At 38.0% G+C, this 15,660-nt stretch overlaps 1 protein-coding gene across 2 annotated transcripts; it reads left to right on the top strand.

Moving 5' to 3' along the window:
* The first annotated feature begins 110 nt into the window (after positions 1–110).
* LOC145784106 (glycogen [starch] synthase, muscle-like) lies at positions 111–15,073 on the top strand. Of its 2 annotated transcripts, XM_082595859.1 has the most exons (16): positions 111–253; positions 1,861–2,042; positions 2,767–2,805; positions 3,022–3,174; positions 3,715–3,900; positions 4,460–4,604; positions 4,737–4,793; positions 7,352–7,469; positions 8,045–8,165; positions 9,132–9,298; positions 9,822–9,958; positions 10,248–10,430; positions 10,921–11,180; positions 12,108–12,185; positions 12,466–12,570; positions 12,841–15,073. In XM_082595859.1, exons 1-16 carry the CDS (start codon positions 196–198, stop codon positions 12,931–12,933), a joined length of 2,082 nt encoding a protein of 693 aa, XP_082451985.1. In that variant the 5' UTR covers positions 111–195; the 3' UTR covers positions 12,934–15,073. The 2 variants fall into 2 exon arrangements, with proteins under 2 accessions (XP_082451985.1, XP_082451986.1); XM_082595860.1 differs by lacking the exon at positions 4,737–4,793.
* Positions 15,074–15,660: the final 587 nt, after the last annotated feature.

Here is a 15,660-nt window from a genome sequence, read left to right as displayed (position 1 = left end):
AAATAAGTTGCATTTTGGAAATTTGTGCGGCAGCACTTAGCAGTAGGGAAATTCGTTTGTCGGTGTCTGGCAACACTGTTAGAATGGAAACCTGCTGTTACTCTGTTAGTGCAAGGCGTGGAGTTTGTAATTGTATAGCTTTCTTTGATATATCAGTTGTGGCCCAGTAAGACTAAACTGGGTAACCAAAGCAAAATGTTGGAACCACCAAATTTATTTACATTTGAGGTTGCACTTGAAGTTGCCAATAAAGGTTAGTATGACCTATCTTTTAAAAAAATAAGCTAAACAAGTTCAGTTCCCCATACAATTTAACCTCTCTTGTTCCCACATTGAACCTGTGCAAATTTATTTTGATGCAAATCAGTTTATTTGTATTTTTCTTATTTATATTATGCATTGCCATTTGAATAGGCTAGTCTAATGGAAAAGGCAAACAACTGTATGAAAATGAAATCATTTGCATTGCCAGCCTTGTACCGTAAACAATTTATTTTACTTACCGGTAGTATGGTATAGAGCTGGGCGATATTGGTAAATAATTTCGATACGATATTCCCAAAAATAAAACGATATTATATAAGTTTCGATATTTTACGGTGAATCGCAAAGCACGGCTTTCTATAACTGCATGAAAAACATACTGAGCACTGGTACTGAAATGAACAACATTTATTGCAAACAATGCTGCGATTTAACTGTCGCAAACTAAAGATTCTTGCACAAAAATGTCAGCATGTTCACATTGAGGGGTGTTAGGCACGATCTCTTCTTGGAAACAATTGAGCCACTAAGTGAAAACACGCTTTCACTACTAACACTGGTGGCTTGAATGCACAGAAGTTTTCTTGCAACTTTTGCAAGTGTAGGAAAAGTCAGTGCACACTAGCTCGCCACCATATACAGATGCAGCTATCCTTGTTGATAGTTTTTGATGCAAAATAGAGATGCAGCTGTGAGTAGCAAAACAAAATAAAGTATCCACCTAGCTGTAGCTACCGTAGGCTACGGCCGCTACGCTATGATACGTAAATTCAGTCAGCTTGCAAGTTTCCTATTGTATTTACCGGACGTCATCCTTCGCAACAACGCAACACGTGGGAATCAATAAGCAGGATTGCGTAATCACAAAGACTGCTTGTAATGCGTAAACAATGCACACACGCTTGAGGGTTGTCTGCGCATGCGATGTCAGACTGCTCGCAATGCGTAAACAATGCACACACACTGGGTTGTCTGCAAATGCGATGTCTGTGTCACTGCGCATGCGAAAATGTTGCTATAATTTCAGTACATTTATAAACGATAAAATCGGAGCTTTGTGAATAAATATCGCTGCCGAAAGAATATCGTATCGATATATCGTAATATCGCCCAGCTCTAGTATGGTATAATACTATAACACTTCAGGAGTTACTGCGGTCTAGAAGTTACCTCACGAGAGTTGCTAAATTTGATTGATGCAGCAGTTTCAATAAAAATAAGATGAAAGTTAAATCAAAACATTCTGACAAATATCATTGCTGTATTTGAACAAACAAAATGTTTGATAGTTCAGTTAGATTTTCTTTTGTTTCTAACTATCAAAAGAAACACACCGGTAGAAGTTCCCACACCAGCAAGGTGCAGAGAAATTTAAAAATAGTAAAATAAACATAAACACACGGACTTTGCACCAATAAACGAAAATAATAGCTAAGGTTAAACTTAAAAATATAGGAAAGTGGCCATATTTACGGTGCCATGCATATAGCTGTTCCATGCAAAACAAGATTATATATGTGTTTATTTGTCAAAGCTAATTGCGGCAACTTTGCAAATATGTAGAGAAGCATTGCTCACTTAAATTCTATTTTGCAGTTGGTGGAATTTACACTGTACTTCGCAGTAAAGCAGAATCAACAGTTAAAGAATTAGGAGATGACTATTGCATGGTCGGAATCTGCAATGAGAGATTTGTTGCAATGGAAGTTGAAAAAGTGGAACCCACTCTACCTCAGCTGAAAAAAACAGTCGATTCAATGAGAGAACAACATGTTGGGGTAAATGGGTTATGTTGTTCACTCTCACAATTTGTTTTGTAGTTAAAATTTTATTTGGCTGTAGTTTTATTCCATATTCTTGATTTGCAATAAATTTTAGTAGTTATGTATTATGGTGAAGACTAATTGTTGTCGACTACACTGAATGCACTGTTCTAACTATATACTTAACTGTGTTTTTGAATATTTTCGGTCAAATTTTTCACCTTGTGAAGTGTTGAAAATGATGGATATTTGAGTCTTGTTGTTTTTAAAAACTAAACTATATACATGGTTAATTGTCTTTAAATGACATATGTTCCATAAAAACTTATTAGCTCAGTTGTAAGGGGCAGGTTCATTGCAAGGCATATTTTCCTTTGAAAAAAAAAACTTTAAAGATTCTTAATTTACACCAATTTAAAACTTTCACCACTTGGTAGCAATTATGTGAGAGAGCATACCGTACCTTAGATTTGTTTGGTCAATGAGATCCTCATCACATCTGTTGTAATGTCAACACTTGAAAAACTTATTCTGTGTATCATTGTACAAATATGCTAACTTTTAGCTGTTATTCTGTGTCACATAGGCTGTGCAAACTCAATTTGTCTTTAACCGGATTTGCTATTTTACGTTTTTTATCATTGATAGTTTGTGTTTAAAAGTGAGCAATGACTTGAGCTCATGACAACTGTCTATGATGCCAACAAGTGGCATTTAAATCTTTTTGTTTTTTATTCAGGTTGTCACTGGTCATTGGCTGATAGAAGGTTATCCCAAAGTAAGTTGTAAATAACGGCACAAAATTAATATGCTCTGTTGTATTTCAGTGCCAATGTCACTGATGATCAGTATACTTCTTACTTTCATTTATGTCTTTTCTAACATCTTAGGTAGGCCTAATGTAATCTTTGATATCAGATATTTTCTCTTGTCAGTGTTTTTTTGCAGTTTTTATAGATTAGAAAGTGTTAAACAATAAAGTATTGTTTTCCAGGTTGTTTTATTTGACATTGACACTGTATGGAATCATTACAGCTCTTGGTCTTGGGAAATGTTTGATAAAACTGGCATTGGAATCCCTGATCATGATTCAGAAGCAAAACGTTCAGTTTTGTTTGGATTTCTTACTGCTTGGTTTTTGGGGGAAGTATGTGACAATGTCCCATGCATTCAGAATTGTTATTGAAATTGTTATTTCTACAAATCAAAGTGTGACATACACAGTTGACTCTGATTATTAGGTTTCCCTGTTTATATTATATAAATTACCTGTTTATGAAGTCCAATTTAGTCCCATTCAGAATTCTTTTATTTGTTTTTGTGTTGAAATTCACTCCATATATCATACACACCCTCTTAGGACTAATTTCAGACACATTTGCTTGAAAAATGTGAAAAACGATGGTACTCACACATCGCCTTGTACTGGGTGGTTTAAACTTTATTATGCTGTTGTCTTCCTTTTTAATGGTAACCATTTTACGACAAAACGTCTATTTATGCCGAATCAGTTGACTGAGAGTGGAATTTCTTCCTCAAGTTGATGAACTCTCTTAGATGCCAGAATGTTACTTGCAAGTAGAAAGATTTCCTTTGAGATGTTTCTAGACAAGGTTATGATTTATCAAATGCAATTTTGCTCTTTCAACTTTTGTTTGACAATTTTTATTCAATTTTTTCTTTTTAGTTTCGTTCGCAATGCGGCTCAAAGCCTGTGATTATCGCTCACTTCCATGAGTGGTTGGCTGGCGTTGGGTTGTTAATGGCAAGACTTCGCCATATCGAGGTCTCCACCATTTTCACAACACATGCCACTTTGCTCGGGAGGTATCTGTGTGCGGCCAATGTAGATTTTTACAATAATTTAGACCAGGTAAATAACTAAATATGTTGCAATTTCTTTTCAAAGTACTTTTGTAAACAAAATCCTTGCAAAGATGTTTAAAAACTTGTGATCATATGCGCTAATATCATGGTAAATGGTATCAAAAAAAACAAATTTCGGACCAATTTAATGTGCTTTCTTGTTTTGATCCTTTTTTTGTCTACTTCCATAAGTTATACTCGCTACTTTAAATAAATCAAGCTACTTTCCTTAGTACCGTGTGTTCAAAAACTGCTGTTATGTGCGGTTGTCCACTATTTGTCGCCTCTCCAAATGATCTTTTCAACAAACTCACCACTTTATTTTTACGAAGCGTCAATGAAGTGAAGACATGATCGTGGCTTGTATCTTGTATTAAGTGTTGCGTCCTTAGTATGAATTGTTGAGCTGCTACAGTATTTTCCTATTTCTTCGCACCGATTGCCGCAAGAATTGGCAGCGCTACTGACATACTATTATACCTACAGAGCGCAAAAATTAAAACCTTGATTGATTTCCAAACCAGCACTAGCAATCCCATTAATATTTGTACGTTTAACTTCTGTAGTTCGACGTTGATACCGAAGCTGGAAATCGTCAAATTTATCATCGGTATTGCATGGAGCGAGCTACTGCTCACACTGCTCATGTCTTCACAACTGTGTCTGATATCACTGCATTTGAAGCTGAGCATCTACTCAAGCGCAAACCAGGTACGCCAGCTACCAACATTTTTTTGTTTGACGCGTTGCATTGACTAATAATAATTTAGTCAAACTCTGCAGTGTTATAAAATAGTGCATGCTCTTGTGTTTTGTTTCATACTTGTGTTGATTTTGCCACAGACTCTAACAAAACAGATCTATTTTCTGACCCAAACCTTCCATTGAAAAGAAAACCAGGTCAGAAGAAAATCTCTAACCCTCTCTGCTTAATTTTTGCTTTAAATCAAAGAATTTTCATACTAATGCAACTTCTAATGACCATCAATATCGTTTAACGTACAATTTGCTGCCTTTTGTTCAGGGGTGTTCGAAAGAAATTCTTTTTGGCCTAACTGAATTTAAGTTGTTTGCCAAAAACACAATGCAGAGCCACACGTTTGTGAGACTCTCAATGTTTGCTGTTTCGAACACACACCGATGTGCTTGGACTTTGATAGGAAATGGGGTAAAAAGGAACTTTACGTTGAAACGAATTGATTTAAGATTTTAGATAACTTTGTTTTCAACAATCCTACTTTTTGAATCATGATATCCTAACCCATGGGTAAGCTAATTGATGGGCTCACTTCGTCGGTTGACCGTTTAAACGCCAGGTTGTCGTTATATCGAGTAAACTGCATCGTACTCTACTGGATGATGGAATCGTTAGTGTGTTTTCTTAGTAAACTGGTAATTCTGGCATGGAACAAGCAAGCCAAAGCCATAATACAACACGGACATTCTTGTAAAAATCCAGTTGGGGTTTTCAATGGAAATTGAAGAAAGTCTTTCTAATCTGTAATTAAAAACTCTGACAAAGGTTTTGGAGGTAATTGTGGCCAATGTACAGTTGTATCCTGTACAGAAGATTAATTGTTTTTCATCTTTCATCCGCTCATGAATCTTGTACTGGTTTTGCACTTCAAGCACAGATGGTGTTATCTGGAAACGTATCAGTTGGTTGTCTACGTCTATTTGTTTTTTGAGTTTCATTGTAATTGTAAAACACTTTGCTTTTAAAAGAAGCTTTTCTGCTCTTAGCGTTTTCATGAGGCCTGCCTCAGCCTGTGTTCCTCGTCCAGCCATACACCGAATGAAACCAATCTTTTCTTAAAATAGCAACGTTCTGGCGCTAAAATAGTTTGACGGCAAAATGAGCGTATCTATTCGGTTTACGCCAAAACGGCAACGTCAAAGTGTCGTAGGCTCTTACTTTTGTCATCGCATTGGTATTTTATTGGGAGCATGTCTGCTTATCATGCTTTGAAATTAACTGCCTGACCGAGACTAAGTTTGTCCTGTAACGATTGCGAGTTTTGTAAAAGCACAGTTTTTTCATTGCAACTTATGTGCTGCTTCCATTTATTTATTTTATCTCAGTCGTTGCAATTGATTTTTTTCTGAGTGTGGTAGGACTATGAGTTTTTGATTGGTCAATGTTGTGGTTGTGGGCTGACAAATGCTTTGACCAATCACGATGCGATAGTTTATTAGTGAAAGTTTGCCTGTCATCGTCGGTGCTTCGCTTCAACAAACTCCAAATCAGCTTTTGAATTCTCAATTATCTGAAAAACCACAAAGACGACTTCGCAGACAGCAAAATCCCTCATTTTGTGGTTCAATGATTTGTGAATTCAATGCGATTCATTTTGTGAATCTGTGATTTAACAAATGTAAGAAATGGCGGATTTTGCTGCCTTGGTTGAGTGTTGCTGGACATCATTGACCAGTCAATTAAAATGCGCATGTTAACCCAATGAAGCACCCTGCTGCTAGCAACTAATTGGCGCTGGTCTCAGTTGTTTGTTCGTTGAGTTTCTCACTCTGCTTTGGCTCTGCATGAAATCATTGACGAGTTTGTCAAAGGATCAAATTCTGTTATTTTTACATCAATTTAACATTTGTTTTCGATGAAAAACGAACAATCTTATCTCTGAAGCTTTGCTCGACTCATATCAGTGATAACTAATGTGGCTAGGCATGTGCATCCACAGGTGGAGTGGTTTTTCGTTCATTTAACGTTCAAGTATGTGTAATCTTGGTATACGCGTGAAACTTTAACAACTGATAACACTGTATTTGAGGTTTATGCTTGTGGTTGAATTCTGCACTAGTAAGTAAATACCTCATAACATGGCGCACTGGAATATAACAAGTGCCAATAAACCATCTTCAAACTAGTATCTAAATGGATATATGTCCTTGAGTGCGTTGCTCAACTGCACGCGCCGAGATTTGAACCATCGTTACTTCATCTTGCAGTTTCTGTATGTGCAAAACCATGCGTTGACCGATCCGTCTGAGCAAGGCCACTCTCCTGACTAAATGTCAATTGATATGAAAGCAAAGTTTTTTTGGCGATTTTTGGTTCCAGGTTTTATTCGACCCAGTCAGGAAGCCACCAAACCAGCAAACCATACTGGCAAAATTCTGAAAATACGTATTTTTCCCCCTTTTTTGCATAACTGGATTAGGTTGCTGGTTTTTGCCATTTGCACTCTCGGCATTGCTAAAAACGCGATACTGGTTTAACATATTATGCAATATCGGATTGAATGAAAGGGAAGCCAATAAAGTGATGGATTCGCTCTCAAGTGGCTTGGTGTCAATTGTTAAACTTCTATGCTTCAACATACGTTGACAGTGCAATTGTATAACATACGTCATATGTATGATGCAGTATAATGCGATACTATGGTGTAATTAAAATAGGATTAGCGATTTATTAATTTCTGTTTCTTTCAATAATCTTACAGATTTAATTCTACCAAATGGATTAAGCATAAAAAATACACAATGCTTACATGAATTCCAAAACCTGCACGCAATTGCAAAGGAGAAAATACACAATTTCATTCGTGGTCATTTTTACGGGTAAGTAAGCAAGCTAACGATGTCCGGCATTGCGTTCTCTATTTACTATTGAAGGTTTTTATGGGAACCGATAAATTGTGGGATTGAAAAAAAACTTAGAATGTGTTGCTTATACACAACGAATGTCTGAAGATTTAACGAATTTTTCATCATTCAGTTTCGGTCACGACTTAACCCAGAACCAGATCACGCCATGTGCCATATGTTGCACGCAACTGGGTCAGCAAAAATCTGACGACGACGTTTCAGCCATGCTGAAACTATATATCAAAAAACTTTTTTGACTGGAAGTGTGCGGTCATGCTAGCTGACCCGACCCAGTTGGCGAATCAGTTCTTCTTGATTCAACCTCACCAGGCGTTGAATCAATGTAAAAATGACTGATTTGTTGACTGGGTGGCAGGACCGGTACAAGTGATTGAAAACCAAGCAGTTGACACTGGAGCTCTTAACGTCTACTGATGTTTTGCCAATGCAAATCCAGGGAATTTGTAGTTGTAGTCGGCATATTCATTGTTGACCACTCCAGACAGCTTCGCTTACGTTTCTTCTAAAGACTCCTTGTTTATTTGCAGGCATTTCGATCTGAATCTGGACAAGACGTTATACATGTTCATAGCAGGCAGATACGAATATTCCAACAAAGGAGCTGATATGTACATTGAATGTATGAGCAGGCTCAACCACAGGCTGAAGGTATGCTGTGTATTTATGCTGCAATAATGCTGTTATTTCTCGTTAATAGCTCTTCTGGTGACGTTGATGCTATGTTTAGATTCCAAGTTTGTAATCTTATTTAACGTTTTCCGCGACTGCTTCTTGTCACGTATCGTGCCGAGGCCACCGTAAGTAGTCGTGCACGTCATTTTGTATTCCAGAAGGCGAGTAATATTCCATGGTGGGATAAGGTTGCCGATATTAAGAAGGTAGTTCTTCTTTCCACCAACCCTTCGTTTCAACGTCTTAACAGCGTCTTTTTTTGTATATACTTTCGGTTTTACTTAAACTTGTCACTAAAGCTCTATGAGGTGTATCCGAAATTTTCTGTTTCGACAGAGACCGAACGACTGATTTGCTGTTTGGGAAGGCAAACTTGTTTTGAAACATTTTGTAAATCCTTTTTTTTGTACCTGAAATAATTTGCAATTATTCGACGACAAACAGTACAATATTGTAGTTGTAGATCGTATCAGCAAATCTCACCATCCAAGTAAATATTAGTAGCTCAGATTAAATTCGCTCCGCAGTGAACAGACAACTCCCGATTGTTAATAATTTAATGGCTCGTGTTACTCGTTAATATTGCCCGTAGCTACAAGTTTCGATTAATAATAATCCGCTATGAACTGGATTTATTGCTTTTCATTACCGGTTTAAGAATTCAACCAGCAAAATTCATTATTTTACATTAATCTAACGTCTGCAAAAGTTAAAATAATACAAAACTGAGCAATTTTGCTTATCGTCTTGCGCAACGTCTCTACTATAACCTAGTACGTTGAATCTATGTAACTATCTTCCGTTCACCATCCATATCTTTGTGCACTGCTTCGCCTTTTGGCATTTTGACGTAGCTGTGATGCAGTTTTTGTTGCCCGACTGCGTTAGTTTTTGATGTGGAATGATTCCAGTGACGTCACAAGAACACGTGTCTCTCTGCAGATGATCAACAGCGACGTCACAGTGGTGGCGTTTCTTATCTTTCCTGCAGCGACCAACAACTTCAACGTGGAGAGCCTGAAGGGCCAGGCGGTAGTCAAGCAGCTGAAGGAAAGCGTTGATAGCATTAAGGAGGAAATGGGTTCCAGAATGTTTGATCTTTGTCTCAGGTATGGACTATATTCCACTCAAAGACCATTAAACCTGTCCTTTGAGCTGACAATAATTGTTGGTGCAGCTTTGGTCAATTTTACTGCAACTGGCTTTGTTGTTAGCCCCTTTGTTTTTATTTTACTTTTATTGGTTTCTTGTTCTTCCGCATGATAATTTTATAACGACAGGTGTAGCAACTTTAGTTTCCCCAGTTGTGGTGACGACCAGTCGACCATGTGGAAGTATTATTTCTTGTCAAGCATCCTTTTTTGCAGTCCAGCTTTTTAAGTTTTATTCTCACAGCATGAGTAACAACGTATCACTCATTAAAACTTTAGTCAATTGTTTGTTCAATGTCGATACAGTATTAATGAATCGATGTCATTCTTGCTTTTAGTATTGGTGCCATGCCTTGTTTATCTTCGACAAGCGTTCTGGAACGTGCAGAACGTTCTAGAACTTGCCTACGTGCTAATGTCTTGTCATCTTTGTCATTCTTGTGTTGTATGCTCGTGAGATTAATCCAGTGCCTCTTACTAGAGGGAAACTCCCCAACGAGGAAGAATTACTTCAGAGAGATGATTTGATAAAGCTGAAGAGATGCATGTATGCGAACCAGTGTAGTACCCTTCCTCCCATTGTAACCCATAACATGATGGACGACTCCAACGACCCTAGTAAGTTTGCCTACTGCTCTTTTGCCAATATGTCGCAGTAAGCAAGTGCTTGTTTCTTATAGTTGTTTTACTTTTTCTGATGCATTTTAACTGGTAGCAACACTTGATGTTAACGCATTTCAGATTCCTTAAATTTAATTAGAAATTAACCAAGACATAAATTTTCTGGCGAGACTCAGTGGTAACCTCAAATTTGCTTGTGATGCAACAAAACTTTCTCTTATTCAAAGTCTTGAGCTGTTTGTCTCTAACATTTTCATATTAATCGATTCTATAAAATACTTTTCAGTTTTGAATCAGATAAGAGCAGTGAAGCTATTCAACGCAAAGAGTGATAATGTGAAAATAATCTTCCACCCAAAGTTCCTCTCTCAAACCTCGCCACTGCTTCCCATGGATTATGATGAGTTTGTCAGGGGCTGCCATCTGGGAGTTTTTCCTTCTTACTACGAGCCTTGGGGGTACACTCCAGGTAGGATTGCGGATGATGTGTGTACTAATATTGACTGTGTATTGGGTCAAATTGACGGCCTTTATGACCGGTCGGTGATACATAATAGTGGTTATACATTCAGTAAGTTTGAAAATCTTTGTGGATTGTGGCTCTCTCGTGTGTTCGAGAATCACCTGTACTGTACAGCCGAGTAGTGAGAAGGGAACCCTGGCACGTTTGAAAGGCGCCGGTTTGACACCGTCCAAGCGCATGTAGCTGTGTTTTTGGCGCACGGCACTTTGGCATACCTGAAGGTGGACACGAAGATTGGATTCCTCGCCTTCCAGTCCACTTAATATAAATCTTCAACCACCGGGCTTAGACTTTGATACAACAAAATAGTTTACTTGTTGATTTGAGTGTCTTCCGAAGATGCCTAGCGTGAGAGTTTGATTATATCTGAAACTTGATGATATACACTCAACTGGCACTAATGAGTTGTATAAGCTCCAACCTGTCTTCGTCACAGCTGAGTGCGCAGTCAAGGGGATTCCCAGCATCACCACCAACCTGAGCGGCTTCGGCTGTTTCATGCAGCGCCACTTAGAGGACCCGGAAGCGTACGGGATCTACATCGTGGACAGGAGATTCAGATCTGCTGACGAGTCGTGTGCTCAACTGACGGACTACCTCTATCACTTCTGCAGGATGTCACGCAGGGAAAGAATCATACAGAGGAACAGGACGGAACGGTTAAGCGAGCGGCTAGACTGGACAACCTTGGGAATGGTAGGTTGTTACTGAGGGTAGCCACTTTAACAAGTCGAAATTCTGCCACTGAAATTGACTACAATGCAAGCGCCAACCAATCAGAAAGTGTTATAAGAGGCTACCGTCCAATTGTGACCCTTCTAGCACTCACCCAGAGAGTTAATGCTTGTTTTGAACTTTATTTGGTAATTACAGAAGAAAAAGAGCAATAGCAGTGGTGAGAATCGAACACGCGTCAATGAAATTATTACTTTCTATCCCTAACCTTAACCCCTAAGCCAACCAGCTGACAAAAAATCAATCACTTAACTTGCTTTCTATGATCTTCTTTTCGCCATTTTTTACGTCGCTTAAACCGTAGCTTATGATTGGTTGGCGGTTTCATTCTTATCAATTTCAGTGGCAGAATTTCGACTTGTTAAAGTGGCTACCGTTACTGAGAATGCCATGTTCATTCGCCAATCAAGTTAAACTATATTCCTGGTGGTCTTGTAGCAGAAGCCATGGGATGCCAAGGTGGTTCACCGCATGGCTGAAACACAGCTAACTCAAGACTAGGTTCTCTCAGTAGCTTCTCAATGCAGTCTGGGAAACATGGCCAACAAGTAGTGGTAAAAGGATAGACCCTCGGCCACAGAAAATCATACGTGACGAGGACTTGGCTATGTTGTCGATTCTTACTGTGCTTGGCTACGAAGCGCTCAAGATGTTCTTAGACGTTCTGTTACGTTCTTAGACCGTTACTGAAGTTGACGTAGCTTTGGTTTTGACGTTTAATCCAAACGTAGAACTGTAAGTCTTTTTCTTTACGACTCATGCTTGTTTGGCACAACAATGTCTCGTGTGTCTCTCTGTACAGTATTTGTACTTGATGAAGTTGCTACAATAATTATTGTTTTTAGTCAGATTATAATCTGATCTCGTCAACTCAACTTACTTCCACAGTATTATTCCAACGCAAGACGTCTCGCCATTGAAAGAACCAGGCCAGAATTTCTCGAGCAGTTTCGCTCCATCTCCCCGGTAAGCTAATTTACTGCTCTCAGATATATCTACTGTATCAACATTGCTTAGGTGCTTTCAGGTTTGATACAGCGGGAATTCAATTCATCCATTGAATGCACTATACCGAGTTAAATGTATTGGGATTACATTCTATATTAGCTGGTTTTTACGAGATTGGACATTTGCACATCTGCACTAACAATTTGAATAGTTATCTTCTGAATTAAGTTATGCAATCCTTTATTGACATCTATATGCTTCTGGCGCATCTTTTACTGTAATCGTTGCTTGATTTCAGACCGGCTCAGTCCGCTTGCCGCGGCCGTATTCCGCCCCCAGTTCCCCCTTTGCGTCACAAGCGGTCACCCCATACCCCTCTGATGATGAGGATGAAGGTCATAAGGTGAGATCGCACGTTTCTTGGTGTTAGTTACTGCACAAGCTGAGTTTGTATATCGTTTTTTTAGGTTTGTAAAATATAATACTATAGTGGCTGCTGGCTTAGTTGACTGCTGAGTTTTTCACTCTCAACCCATGTGCAAATTGATTTTTTTTTTAATGTGATGTTTATTTTTTTTGCCCGCAAAAGCAAAGAATCTGAACTGATGTTTGTCGTGTTTTGCTTGATGAGTCACGTGATGACAATACCTTGATTTGATTGGTTGCTTTGCAGTTGTCCGACGATGACGTTGACAGCGGGCTACATATGGATAAGCTGACGCTGACTGATACCGAGAGCGTTGGCAGTAGCAACAATCCACCATAACTTCCACTGACTTGTAGCGATTTTTGACCTAGTTTCAACATCTCTTGACGATCAATTTACGAAAAACGCTTCAGCTCCTACAATTTGCTGTCGTTTTTGAGTAAAATTTGAGGGTTGCGCAATGTGATATTATTTGTATCATATCAGCAAATGTTAAAATCGTGTACAATTTTGTGGTTCAGATGCTTGCTTAATGCTATTGCGTTCTTCAATTAATTACCACAACTCTATCGTTTTTGCGATGTGTAATTGTCGTAAAGTTAGTACAGTTGTTGAGCAGAAATTTTGGTCGTAATCAGTCCAGATCCTTTACCTTCAATCGTGTAGTCTTCGCTTTGCTGTAAAGCATAAGCTTTAATTTTCAAGCCAACTTTGTGTCGTGTACATTTCGTGTAAAATTAACACGAAATGTTTTTTCACTGACAAACCAGTATGGCCCAATAGGTTGTTGCATGTTAATATTCAAAGGTTCTACGGTTAAGCACCAATCAGTTTTGAATTTTTTACTCTGAACAGATGGTTTTCAACAAGACTTCTTTTCCGGAAACTTCAGAGCGCTACGTTTGTTGGTGATTGCTGATAAGAAATTTAGTTTTGCTTAGTGAAGCAGATGACACCTTTACTCTCATTTGTTGGAAATGCAATTACATTTACAGTCTACTAACCGTAGACTGAAGGAATCACTGTAAAAATATTGAATCCATGCAAGAACTATATGCTACTCATCTCGTAGACTTGATAGTATAATGAAGATTTATTTCCAACAGACTCTTCTAGAGATTTGGCGGCAGTTAGACCCAGCTCTGTAGGTTATGACGCTTCATATAAGCACCTTATCTTGTTTAGGATTCTAAAGTCTTCTGAATATAAATTCAATGATCTGTTTTCTGGACAGTTTAACTTTTGAAACTTGCTTCAAATTTTGTTAAGTTTTATAGAATCCCAGTTTTTATGTCTTAACAATCTAGACGTTAACGACCTGACCTTAAATTAACGACTTTAAATTTCATGTCTTAGTTTGTCATTTCTTTGTTTTGATTGTGTTTGATTTAATTTCCTCAGCAAGTGCCAAAATGCCATATATTGTGGCACTTCAAAAATGTTTCTGTGTAAAATTTAGGTGAACTGTCTTTTGTTTTTTCGTGCCGTTGCAATGGTAGTTAAACCACTGTTTGTATTTAGTGTAGATTACCTTGAACACGAATGCAGCATTTGACGTTCACGACTTTTTTCAAAGTTTTATATTAAGTTTGTAGCATAGACAAATTTGTTTGTTTTCTAAATTATATTATACAGTATATAAATTTAAGCTGTTTAGGTTACGGTTGGGGGTAGAAAAATGTGTGCAATTAATCAACAAGTGTTTACCATTGTATAGCAACAACTTCCAATTGTTTACCATTCTATAGCAACAAATTCCAATTGTTTACCATTGTATAGCAACAACTTCCCATTGTTTACCATTGTAAAGCAACAACTTCCAATTGTTCAGCCGGAAACAAGATGAAATGTGCAGAAATTTTTGTTGTCAATGATTTAAAAACATTTTGGTTTCACAATTTTGCTCATCGCTGGTTGTACTTTTTGATTTCCATAGCAGCTTTCTACACTTCGACCTGCTAACCAAAGTCGGGCATACGTAGACCCCGAAAACATTCGAATATCCTTCTCTGATACACGATGTGTCTAAATGCTCTATTAGATGCTTGTTAAGGATTCTGTGATGTCACAATGCCCTGTTTTCCAAAAAAATTAAATGTCAGAAGCGGTAATGTTATAGTTTTAATTCTTTAATTATTTGTTTAAAATTTGGCTTTTAAATTTAGCTGGTGCTTTAAATCTGGCGTAGAATGTTTCCTAAATCTACGTAATTTTCAATTTAATCGGACCAAGGTGAAGTTCTGTTGAAGTATGAGACGTTTTCAGTTTGATATTCAAGATAACTAAATATCTATTCCAGAAAGTATCCATCTATCTCAGTGCGAAATTCTGCCGGATTATTTTGTCTCATTGTCTTTAATTGATTAATTTCATTGTTTTTCTTATGAAATAATCACAAAACTAGTGCATTTCTGCTTAACTTTCACGCTTTGCTTGCTGTGGCACTGCCTGAGTGTCGATGATAAATCAACTACATGGAGACGTGTGTTTTAACCACAAAGTGTCGCTAGATAGCTGAAAAAGTTCTCTCTCAGAGTCCAGGATAACACATGCTATAAGTGGGCTTTGTAATTTGAGATTCTTATTTAAATGCTAAATATCGCTTTCTACCGTTCAATCCGTTACTGTTGCGGTAACGGTAAGCTGTCGCTGTAGCACTATTTCTTATTTCCTGTGCTGCACAAACTAACTTGCCACCGACACAGTGACATAATTAGAAAGAAGGGGCAAACATCATTCAAGATTAACTACAATGGCAGACGTTGCTATAGTAATACGACATACCCTCCTCGTAGCTACGTCCCTGCATGGACAGTATATCATACCAGCACGCCAATAGGCAACATAGGCGTAGCCAGGGGGGGGCGAAAGGGGCCATGGCCCCCCCCAAATTTTCCAACTTTGGATTCCGAAGTTGAGCTCTTTGTTGAAAATGTAATAAAATTTGTCGAAATTTATGACGTTTTCCAAGACATCTGGTTATTAACACCCCCCAGGACTTGTTTTAGACACACAGATAGACACCAATAAATTTTGCAAATTGTAAATCGCGCAAAATTTACGCGA

Source organism: Aplidium turbinatum, chromosome 15 (assembly GCF_918807975.1).
Source record: "Aplidium turbinatum chromosome 15, kaAplTurb1.1, whole genome shotgun sequence".
In the NCBI taxonomy this organism is placed as follows: Eukaryota; Metazoa; Chordata; class Ascidiacea; order Aplousobranchia; family Polyclinidae; genus Aplidium; species Aplidium turbinatum.
This window is presented reverse-complemented; position numbering and strand designations above follow the sequence as displayed.

Coding starts and splice junctions, on each gene's coding strand:
- LOC145784106 (XM_082595859.1), top strand. CDS start 196: ATGTTGGAACCACCAAATTTATTTACATTTGAGGTTGCACTTGAAGTT. Junction 9,299..9,821: donor ATGTTTGATCTTTGTCTCAG/GTATGGACTATA, acceptor GCCTCTTACTAG/AGGGAAACTCCCCAACGAGG. Junction 11,181..12,107: donor ACTGGACAACCTTGGGAATG/GTAGGTTGTTAC, acceptor TTACTTCCACAG/TATTATTCCAACGCAAGACG.